This window comes from Pimephales promelas, chromosome 19 (genome assembly GCF_988280905.1).
Source record: "Pimephales promelas chromosome 19, fPimPro1.hap1.1, whole genome shotgun sequence".
Taxonomy (NCBI): domain Eukaryota; kingdom Metazoa; phylum Chordata; class Actinopteri; order Cypriniformes; family Leuciscidae; genus Pimephales; species Pimephales promelas.
This window is the reverse complement of record NC_142787.1, coordinates 25,294,581-25,306,946: the sequence shown is the minus strand read 5'-3', so window position 1 is coordinate 25,306,946 and position 12,366 is coordinate 25,294,581. Positions and strand designations below refer to the sequence as shown.

The window sequence follows — 12,366 nt, the reverse complement described above, 5'->3', positions numbered from 1 at the left end:
TGCTACAAAATGGCATGACTGAGAACATTGACTCATCTTTTGGTAAAGTTATATGGGAAACATTGTTTTGCTTTTACATCAGCTATACTAAATACTAAATAGTACATTTATATAACAGTATAACATTATATACTTTGGGCCTATACTGATAGAAGCACAGAAAGCATGAGCACAGTTAATCCAGTCTGCCCTAAATTGCTCCCTGAACTCCTCATTATGACATGTATTAATAATTTATGATTCTTCTGTCTATCAAGTGTGTTGTTTTTGTGAAAACATGGCTTCCTTGGGGAAGAACAGTCTTCGAGTGTGAGCGCATCAAAACAAAGACACACAAAATAAAGATTGACAATGTATAAACAACCCGTCGCCAGTGGTTTGTACACATTTACCCATAATCTGTTGCTCAGGGGTCTTCAACCTTTTTCAGGCCAAGAAACCCTGGAGGGATAGATATCCACAACGCATTCTCACCCCAAGGCGTCACCTTTGACCATGCTTCAATATTTGATCCCCCTATTTTAATATTGAGCAAAGAAACATCGAATAACACTTAATTTTAACACTTGCCTTCCTTTAACAGTCAGAAGCAAAGCATGTTGGGAACTAGAAATCCGTTGTATATGTACACATATAATATGTACACAATAAAGGATAAACCTTTGTGAATATTACATGTAAAGCTATTTTTGTCTTCATTTATGAATAGGCCTATATAAATAGCCCTACATGGTCATTGATATTGAAAAATATAAGCACTATTTTCCCATTTGGAAATTATGTAATATATTCGATTATTTTATATTCCCATATTTTTTTTTCCGTAAGGGACTACCATTTAAAAAGATACTAACATATACCATTTAGGTAATATCCACTTTATATGCACCCAGGAGTAAGGTACAAAAAGATTCCTTATTATGAGACTTGTGTACAGAGAGTGTACAGTACAATAACGTATAATGATCAATATGACTTGTAACAATATTTATTCATCTTTGTTCACGTTAGTTAATAAAAATACAATTGTTCATTGTTCAGTGTTCCAGTTTATCCTCAACAACACTGATTATCAAGGGATAACATGACGAAAGAGAAGCCTTGTTTTCCCCCATAATGATGGCAAGTGCCAGAGGTCTAAAATGGCGAAGATTTAAATAATTAATGAGCTTTAATGAGAAGGTTTTAATGTTGATCTTTTGGGTGTTCCTGCTGCTGTCTTGTGTCTCTTTACTTACACTCACCTAAAGCTTTGCTCATTAACTGCGAGATGCTATCCTATCCATATCCTATCAATATCCTATCAGCACCTTGTTGAATCAATGCCACGTAGAATTAAGGCAGTTCTGAAGGCGAAAGGGGGTCAAACACAGTATTAGTATGGTGTTCCTAATAATCCTTTAGGTGTATGTTTATAAAGTATAAAGTCTGTCCATCACCATCATCATTTCACTGTGATAATTAACTTTTCAGACGTATTGAACTTGAAAATCTCATTCCATTTTTTGTCGTTTTAAACCAATTGTTGTGTTGACTGCATTTGTTAGCCCTAGTAATAATTATAATAATAATTTTAAAGATGAACAAACAAATAGGCCTACTTAAATTTATGGGAGACCAACTGTTGCACGAATTTAGACAAAATATCAATATAGTCGTATAATAATAATAATTCAGGCTACATTTGCAACCCTGACATTCATTCAGGCATATTTTATTTTATTTTATTACCAACATTTTCTGAAGGTTAAACACCTTTGCAACATTATTTTTAAGAGTTTATAATACATGCGTTAGTAGATTGATAGCAAATAAGACACAAATGATTTGTTTTTGTTTTTTTTAATCATGTTTACTGCTTTATTTATAGAGATACTGGTTTTCCCACGTCACACCTATGTATCGTGTCTACAGGAAGTAACGTACAGGGTGGTTGCTTGCGAGAGACTTACCTGCAGCTCGAAACTGGGTGGGAAGTGACACTTTACGATTTAAAATAAATATCAATAAATATTGTTTTTCAGATTTAAAACCTACATTAATAATACAATCAACCGGGTTATACCGTCTCGAATCTAAAAAATCATGCAAAAAAGAGCTGGATGGAGGGCTAGTTTCTTGTGGTCGATCGAGCAGACACCTGCGCGCGTGTGTCAGCGAGTTTCGCTATAGGTGACGACAAAGGGCCGCCTGCGTGACACTTGAACGGCAACACAGTGGGCTGACAGCGGCCAATTTGACAAATACGTCGAATGATATGGACCCGCTCAAATCTGGGAAAAAATTACCGGTATGTTTTAAACTGAGTATCTTTATTACTATTCGTTTTTCTTGTTGTCAGTTGTTTCAGGCGTTATTAGCTCTTTGTACAGTGCTGTTTGTGTTTGGCAATTTACATAAGTAACAGCCTCATTTGTTCGGTATTTATATAAAGATATAGGCAATTTTAGTTTGGATATTAACTATAGGCTATACATATACTATAACTATGTCATATTTATAGCCTATATATGGTTAAATATTTAAAAAATTGAAATAATTATTAATTATAGCTGTAATTGTATTATATATTAAATGTATTTGCCTGTGCCTGTCTAATTTGATTTGCTTCACTGTTTTAAATAGCTTAAACCAATGATTTTACCCACAAATATTGCAGTTTCAGTCTCGAGTTTACATTGTGCTTGAACTTGAAAAAAATATTTAGTATCCTCCACCAATATTTAAAAAATTATCTACAGTAAATATGTATTTAAAGATATTTAATCAAAAGACTGTCATTAAAAGAACCAGTTTTGCATCAATTAAGAAAAACTGCCACTTCAGTCATGTGACACACACACACACTCCTGCCAATGCATACTTGGTTGGGGTGGATTGTTGACGCTGATGAGAAAGGTGTTGGTTCAGAATTTAGAAAACTGTTGCAACCATGTTCAACTTGCCTACTCATACCAGCAGTGAGATTTGACTGCTTAAGAGGAATAGCCTGTTTTCACATGGGTGGTTCAAAATTGCATTTTAGTCATCATGTACAGTACAGTGTGTCTGTGTCCTCAGGGTAGGTACAGAGAGTAACTCATTCTATGCGTAACAGTCACATAACAAACTCAAAAAGCACAAGTGTATTTTATTGTGTTTTACATTTCTCCGTAGGACAGCGGCTTGGACCAGACAGAGCAGTTTCTTCCTGCATCGGATATAAAAAAGTTACAGAAGAGCAGGATATCGGGCAGGGTGATTGTGGCAATAGGTCTCACGGCATTTGCCATAATTGCATTAGTAACTGGACTGCTAGTGTGGCATTTCCATTGTGAGTTATTTAACATGTAAACTAACACACTGCTAGTATCACCATTAACCGCAAATCTGAATGATTTTGATAAAACAATAACTCTAACATGTTCATTCTTATAGTCAGGCCAATTGGAAAGGTCAAGAAGTTGTTCAGTGGATATTTGACCATCTCCAGTCAGACGTTCTCAGATGCTTATGAAAACTCTAACAGCACTGAATATAAAGAACTCGCTTCAAAGGTCTCAACGCAGGTGAGGTGGACGTGTTTCTTTGGAAGTTTTTTTCATGTTTTTATTTGCCTACTTCATTAATGGCTATTTCCAGGAGGTGATATATTGAGTTCATAAGAGTAATTTTGACATCTTAATACTTAACAGAATTCTATCTTGTCTTTCAGCTCAAAACCATATACGGTCAAGTACAGTTGCTATCCAGGTACCATGTGGTATCCAGTGTGCAAGGTTTCAGGTAATTAAATAATTCTACCACTCATGATAGAGAATGATGGCTAGTTGACATGAAAGGTCAATCGGAAATTTAACTCGGACAGAAAGTATGGAATTTGTTCTTTAAAGGCCAACTCAGACAGCACAGAAAAACACCAACAAACAAGTCTGCCATTGGTTTTAGACTTTTATGAGATCTTACTGTCATATTCACACTGCCCCTAAAGACACGGCAAACGCTGATTCAAAACGTCCAGTCGGGTGAAAAAAACCCTGTCCAACACCAACAGACGCCGACAGGAGTAACACTGATCCAACAAAACCCACAAACGTACTGTATTTGTTAGTATTTGTCTGTGCGGTGTAAATTGGCCTTAATGAGTTTGTCACACTGCAGGACTATTTAAGCGTGACCAATCACAGCACCCCTTACATTCAAATTCAAGTCAAGCTTATTGACAATGGACAAGTTAATGAACAAGTTATTTGTCAGCCAACCTTGAATATTCCACCCCAAAATCTCTTTTTAAACAAAGCTATAAATCTATTACGACATCACAGAATATGCCGGACTCATTTCATACTATGAATCTCATTCATGTTTATTTGTATTGATTTGTATTGTAAGTGTAATAAAATGTTCTTCCCCTATAGTGAGGGCAGTAATAACGGTATCATCGCATATTACCTGTCTGAGTTTAATGTGCGGGCATCCAAATTATCTGCTGTGGAGGAGGCCATTGCATCCATAGATGGAGTGGAAAATGTACGGAAAAGCCGGAGTGGTCTTGGGCGCAAGACTGACAATAGCCTCACCATTGATGGCATGACGACAGGAGGTAAATCAACTGAAAGAGCGTTTCATATTACCCACATAGTTTCATGCTGTCACCTCTTTACAGAAAATAGGAATATGGGTCTCATTTTAGTCCAGCACTATTGGGTCTTAATTGTTTACAGTCAAAATTCATATGTATTTTGGTGTGTATTACAGCTGTGGATGCTCGTTTCGCTAGCAAAAACCTCAAACGTGAGTAAAAGATACGCTCCTTGTATTTATCTATTTATGTGTTCATATCTCAGACTGGTATTGAACTTGTCCTGTCTTTTAGGGTCCACTAAGAAGTCTCATCATGCCCATGAGAACCAGACAGACATTATCCGGTCTCCAGGTTTTCCTGATGCCCCCTACTCTCCAAACCTCTACAGCGAGTGGCAGATTCGGGCCGACCCAGAGCACAGGATCAGACTAGAGTTTGACGTCCTAGAACTGGAGAAAGACTGTCGTAATGATTTCATCAAAGTTTATGACTCATTAGCACCATCAGAGAAGCAAGTCATAACGGAGTAAGTGTTCGTATGTTTTCAGTCATCCTCCGCGTGACACAGTACCGCATGTGTGAGTGTCACATAACACGTGCCTGTTTGTTTTCATTGTCTTTGTGATATGGAATCTAACAACCATGTTCATGCAGGAAATGTGGATATCGCTTACCACATGAGAAGCTCATTTTCATCTCCTCTGGGAATGTCATGCTGGTTACACTGGTTACAAATGAAGAGAAAAACTTCCCTGGTTTTAGGGCATTTTACTCCCAGATCCCAGCCAAAATTCAAGGTAGAGTTTAATGATATACATATAAACTCCCGTGTAGGTTCCAGATTTCCATTTTTTGACACATTTGCCAATGGCAAATTTACTGGATATAAATATTTCTTGTCTGCCATGAAACAAGAAATGCATTATTTTCAGTCATCATTATGAGAATAGTATAATTCAGATCATTGTCACTGTCATGTGTCAGTAAAACTCCTAATATACTGCTAATATAATATACTCCTAGTATATTGTTCCTAATATACCGGTATTCATTTTGGTGGTTTAATTTGAGTAACATTACATACACTATTGTTCAAAGATTACAAAAGATTACAAGTGTTCCAAAGAAGAAAGAAAGTCATACAGCTTTGGAACGACATGATAGTGTGTAAATGACAGAGGTTTCATTTGTGGGTGAACTATCCCTTTAGTTCTGGATCCTATGCTTATGTGTTAAATCAAGCAAATCTAAGGCCAATATTTGTGTGAAATAAATGACTTGTCGCATTCTTTAGACTGCGGAGGGAAACTAACTGGGCTTCGGGGTACCTTCACATCACCTGGCTATCCCTCCCATTACCCACCTCAGATTGACTGTGTCTGGAACATTGAGGTAAAATAGATTGTTCTCAATGTCACTTACATTTTCCGTCATCTTTGGTCCGTTTCTTACATTAATTAGTTCCTCACAATATTGCAAGTTCTTAAATGTTCTTCTGTCTCACAGGTTCCACCAGGAAAGCATATCAAGATAAAGTTTGACAAGTTATCTATACATAGCACTGAAAAGGACACCATCAGCTGTCGCACAGACTACTTGGAGTTAAATTACAGGTAAGACAAAAGTCATCATTGGAAAAGCATTATTTATACAGATCTGTTGCTTCAAAATAATCATGATTTACCTGATTAGATGTTACTAACTATAAAATATATAGAAGTAGATCATTTATGCACTACTACTCAAAAATTTGGGCTCATTACAATTTCTTTTTAAATAAGTGAATACTTTCATTCAGCATTAATACATCAAATTGATCAAAAGTGACAGGAAGGACATTTATAATGTAACAGATTTCTATTTCTATTATATTATATAAATGCAGTTATTTTTTACTTTTTATTAATCAAATCATTCTGAAAAAAAAAAAAAATTATCATGGTTTTCATATATTTACTAAGCAGCACAACTGTTTTCAACATTAATACTAAGAAATGTTAGCCTGGATGCCAGCCCGAACCCCACCCACAACATTTTTTTTGAGTGCAGAGTTGTTGTTTTTTCCTGGTTCGGTTTAGACACACCTCATAATCCAAGACATATGGATCAGTATTCTGACTGGAATATGAAATGATGAAGTCAGACTAAAGAAATGTTTCTTGAGCAGCAAATCAGCATATTAGAATGATTTCTGAAGGATCATGTGACAGGAGACTAGAGTAATGATGCTGAAAATTCAGCGTTGTCATCACAGGAATGAATTACATTTTAAAATATATTTAATTATTTTAAATTGTAATGATACTCCACATTATTACATTTTTACTGTATTTTTGATCAAATAAATGAAGTCTTGCTGGTTATAATAAGAGCCTTCTTTCAAAAATAATTACAAATCTTACCAAGCCTAAAATTTGAAATGTTAATGCAAACTCTATTTTTTTCCATTTTTATAAGAATATGTGGAGAGAAGCCACCTAAAACAGTGTACACTATCAAATCAAACCAAGCAACAGTCAAATTTCATTCTGACCTGTCCTACGTGAGCGAGGGCTTTTCTGCAGAGTTTGAGGCCTTTGAACCCACTAATCGTGAGTAAAATCATATTGTTTTCGGCTGATTTTAAAGCGCAATGTTCTAACCCAGTCCATCATGACAAAAATATCTCAATCACCTTTCCACAGCCTGTCCTGGGAGGTTCCAGTGTGACAATGATCTGTGTGTGTCTACTAGCCTACAGTGTGATGGCTACAATGACTGTGGAGATATGAGTGATGAGAGGGGCTGCAGTAAGTTTATTCCACTTGTACTCAGTCTTTCTATAGTTGTTTTCACAAAGAGAAGCTCTTGAAATACTATAATAATGTGTCATTTGGGATTTTACATTACTTTCTTTACCCCATGCATGCAGACTGTAATGTGACTCAAATCAAATGCAAGAACAGCTTCTGCAAACCCATTTTCTGGCTCTGTGATGGGGTGAATGATTGCGGAGATAACACTGATGAGGAAAACTGTGGTAAGGATGAAACCAGCTCTCAAAGTCATGAATTACGGAGCAAGAGTAATGGAGATGATTTCAGGTTGTTTTTTTGATTTTGTCTGCAGGGAATTGTAAAGCTCAAGAGTTCAAATGTCGAAATGGCCTCTGTATTTCAAATTATAAGGAGTGTAATGGCTACAACGACTGTGGGGATGGCTCAGATGAATCTCAGTGTGAGAAATGTAAGAACTTTCATTCAATAATGCCAATGTCTTTGCCTAAGAAAGATGGATGACGTGTCTCCACTACCTTGCACTGTAGAGAAATGAAGCCACTGTAGTCGAAGAAATAGTCGTTGACATGTTACGCTGATTATGTCATTCATCAGTCTGCGCAGTATCGCGGTAGGTCCCGCTCATAATCCCGTTCCAGCAGACTCAACCGCAAAGGCAGCTGTCAATCATGATGTTAGACTAAAATATTATAACTTAATAACTAAAACCAATTTTTTTGTAAAGCAAACACTTGTGCATACATCAGTGTGATAAGACCTACTTAAAATGACAGAAACCATCTTGGTGAAAACATTTTTTTGAAATATAATTGTAAAAGATTTTTTTCGATTCCATGCTTTGTGAAAGCAAAATGCTTTGGCTTCAGTTTTCAGGATGTTTGCGGCACACTTGCCCTGTCTTCTTTTCTGTTTTTGGCCTGTTTAGGTCTGTCTTACCTGTTTATTTCTATATTAAAAAGTGCATATATTAATGATATTATTGTGTATGTATACCTCTATTGCTTACGTATGATTTCACAATTAGTTTGCTGTCAACATAAGCAGTCTCACAGTATTGGATTTGATTATTTCTCTTTTAAATCTAGCCATAGCTATTCGCTGCTCTGATCACTCTTATAAGTGCAATAATAACCAATGCATCAGCAAGCTGAACCCTATGTGTGATGGAGAAATTGACTGTCCGGATGGTTCGGATGAAGCAGAGTGTAGTAAGTTCAAAATTTTTCTTTCTTTCCTCTGAGAAATCATTTGTTGTTCAAAAAAGTGACACTGAAGACTTTTATAATGTTATAAAAGATTTTTGTTCATCAAAGAATCCTGAAAAAAAGGATCCGTTTCCACAAAAATACTGTATGAAGCCGCACAACAATTTTCAACTCTGACATGTTTATTATATTTAATATTTACTATATTTTGGGTAAAATGAATTGAATATCAATTCAAAAGATTGATGTCAAAATTGACTATTTTAATTGTTGGAAGGTTAAGACCTCTTTTATGTATTTCTGAGACTGTTTAAAACCATCACCACCATTTTTCATGCAATGATATTTATGATAGATAATAGTTATGAATAATAATAGTAACAATGTTAGTGGTTATTAATATTCCTTACAACAAAAATAACCGTGCCATTAATATTATGTGTATTTACATCTTTTCAATTTGCTGATTCACTGTAGAATGCGGGACAAAGCCCTACAAGTCAAGTCGTATTGTGGGTGGAAAGGACTCGAATGAAGGAGAATGGCCCTGGCAGGTCAGCCTTCACATGAAGAGACAAGGACATGTGTGCGGGGCATCTGTTATCAGTAACCGCTGGCTTGTCACTGCTGCTCACTGTGTGCAGGACAATGAAAAGTTCATGTGAGTTCTCATCTTGTTTGGTCCTCTCCATCTCTCCTACACCGATCCTGACTTATTGTTTGTTCTTTTGCTAGGTATTCCCAGCCTGACCAGTGGGAAGTCTATCTAGGCCTACTTAAACAGGGTGAGACTAATAAGTCAACCCTAAAAAGTTTGAAGCGCATAATTTCTCACCCTCAGTATGATCCCATGAGCTACGACAATGACATCGCTCTAATGGAGTTGGACAGCCCTGTGACTCTAAGCCAGAATATCTGGCCTGTCTGCTTACCTGAAACCACACATGACTTCCCAGCAGGCAAATCTGTATGGATCACTGGCTGGGGCAAGACAAGAGAGGACGTTGGTAAGTCGTTCAACAACCTATAATCTGTTCAAAAGTTTGAGTCATTAATATTTTTTTATGTTTTTGAAAGAAGTCTCATATGCTCACCAAGGCTGGACTTATTTGATCAAATATACAGTATTACAATTTAAAATTGTTACATTTTAAAATAACAGTTCCCTTTTGTAGTCATTTCGAGTTGCATCGAATGACGACGAAATGGGGGTTTCGCTATCCTATCACCTTTGAGTATTAAAAACAAGCCACATATATATGTGTGTGTGTGTGTGTATATGTAATATTTGCAAAATTTTATAATAATAGGGCAAACTATTAGTCTAATAGCTATTTGTATTACATTGTAGCTACTTGTACAACTACTTGTGATCTGGACTATTATCAAAAATGTTATCACTAGTAGTAGTTTCACTAGTAGAGTGACTAGGTTACACTTGAGTTATTACTGATGCATCACAGTTGAAGGACTCAGATGTTAATGTTTTGATTGGTAATTCACTGGTAATTCTTTATAATCTGTCATAGGTAATGGTTTTTAATGAGGCTAAACTCCTTCAGTAATTATTGATTATCTAAAACTTTCTCAGTCCTAAATTTGCTATTACTATTACTTAGTGTTAGTGTGGTACTACTCATTTGTCATGCATTACTTCGCACTTAGTTATCTGTTTATGACAAACCATTTTTCTAAAGTGTGAAAGTATACATTTTTTCCAGGACAGTTACAGTAATGTCATGCTTGATTCTGTCCTGCTATTTTTCATTGAAGTTCTGTTGAATTGTAGTTTTGGCAAAAATGGTTTTATTTTACAGAGCAAATAAGTGAATCACTGCTGAACCCTAGAAGTGCAATTGAATCAAATTCAGTAGTCTGACACAACTGCCAGACTGGACGTTTTGTTGTTTGTTTTTGCACATTTATCTATTGCCTAACACAAATTTAGTCAAGTGTGTCTAAACTCTAAAACAAAACTGGTAAAACTGGTAGTGTTGCTATATATTTGTCCAAACCACATAATGAGGGAACGTACTTACAGTACCTACTGAATGTCATTGAGTACAAATTATGATGTCATAAGAGTTATGTAAAAATTAGTTAGTAAGCTAAGAAAATGTCTTCTCCCTGCTCTAGATGATGTTGCATCAGTGTTGCAGAAGGCAGAGGTGCGCATTATTAACAGCACTGTGTGCAGCAAGCTGATGGATGACGGGATAACACCACGCATGATCTGTGCAGGAGTATTGAGTGGAGGTGTAGATGCCTGTCAGGTAAAATTACCGTTTTTTGATTGTTGTTTTTTTCCCCATTCAGATGCATGTCATAAACGTGTTTCTCAATATTGTACAAAATATTTCTATTTCCCCTGCCAGGGTGACTCAGGTGGGCCAATGACTTCCACTGAGAGCAATGGGCGCATGTTCCTTGCTGGAGTGGTGAGTTGGGGAGACGGCTGTGGTCGCAGGAACAGGCCTGGTGTCTACACACGGGTCACAGAATACCGCAGCTGGATTAAGCAGATGACAGGGGTTTAGTGTCACAACGGTGACACGAAATGGACTTAAGCCTAACAACCTGTATTGAAAGTTATTGAGGAAAAATTAAGGCATTTATATTCGTCAAGTCATGTTTCGGAGCAATAAAGATTCTTATAATCAGCCCACATGATGTGCACAGCAAAGTTTTCTTTGATGAAGATCTGTTTTTGTTTTTGTTTTTTCATAATAAGGAGCTCTCATAGTCACAAATTTGTCTTTGTGTTTCTGTATGTGTTTACACTCTTAATAGATTTTGTCTATGCTGTTTTTTTTTTTTTAGCTCAAATGAACTGTTTCTCTTTTTGTGGAGGAAAAGTATTCTTGCTGCCTTGCTAAATCTTTCAAATTTGAGTGCTTCTCAGGGATTTTTGTAATATAATTGATGGCGTAACGTCAATGGACTGTGCTTTGTTTTTATTTGTATTACATTGTAGCTTTATAATCTCCTTTCATACCTTTCATGTCTTCATAATCAGATCTGTGCACAAATGTTTTTTATGGCTAAATAATAGGAAACAATTTTAGAGTATTCATTTATTCTAGAGAGTTAATGTACTTGAATGTTTTTTTTTAATTTGTTAATTGTGTGTTGTGTGTGTGTGTTCAATTTCAAACAATTGTTTTTAAAAAAATGTTATTTACTTAATTACCTTTGTTTTACTGTTGTGAGTTTCTGTAATATTTTGTTATAATGTCATATTTTTATTTTTGTTAATGCCCCCCTTGGGGGATTGGCGTTCCCATAATGTGCCTTGATGCTTTAGTTCTTTGATAAAAATTAAAAGTGAAATTCTAATCTGCTTATTTGTCATGTTGTAAATTCAGGATTTGGTGTTACATTTAAAGAAAGACGTTTAGAAAAATATTAAAATTGCATCAAATACGTTTTAAACGTAAATTATCATATGCCTATATAGGTTAACAAAAAATAAAGACAGAAGAAAAGGTTATAATGATCAGTGAATACCTTATCTTATTTATTTGGTTACATATTGTGAAATTATATGTAATGATGAATGAATCCAATGCAAAGAATGTGTATGGTTGAACAAGTGCTTAATCTATGACGTTTTTTCATCTCAATTTTTGAAATCTTCAGACAGCTGTCAAAAGTTGAGCTTTGTCCACTTGTTTACCCAATATATTTTATTAGATCTATTATATTTATTACATTTTAAATGGGAAGACATTTGGCTGAAAATGTTTGTTAGTAGCCTACGTGATGCTGCATATTTGCCGCTAGGTGCAGTTAGGGTGCAGTCAGTGCAACAAATGAGGAT

General features: G+C 35.7%; 1 protein-coding gene across 1 annotated transcript; it reads left to right on the top strand.

Annotated features, from left to right (window-relative positions):
* The first annotated feature begins 1,921 nt into the window (after window positions 1–1,921).
* st14b (ST14 transmembrane serine protease matriptase b) lies at window positions 1,922–11,886 on the top strand. Its single transcript, XM_039694032.2, has 19 exons — window positions 1,922–2,290; window positions 3,157–3,313; window positions 3,418–3,548; window positions 3,695–3,765; window positions 4,398–4,582; window positions 4,738–4,773; window positions 4,856–5,090; window positions 5,219–5,361; window positions 5,859–5,956; window positions 6,071–6,177; window positions 7,022–7,155; window positions 7,249–7,353; window positions 7,476–7,583; window positions 7,673–7,789; window positions 8,427–8,549; window positions 9,024–9,207; window positions 9,282–9,553; window positions 10,683–10,819; window positions 10,922–11,886. Exons 1-19 carry the CDS (start codon window positions 2,258–2,260, stop codon window positions 11,081–11,083), a joined length of 2,538 nt encoding a protein of 845 aa, XP_039549966.2. The 5' UTR covers window positions 1,922–2,257; the 3' UTR covers window positions 11,084–11,886.
* The last annotated feature ends 480 nt before the right edge of the window (window positions 11,887–12,366 follow it).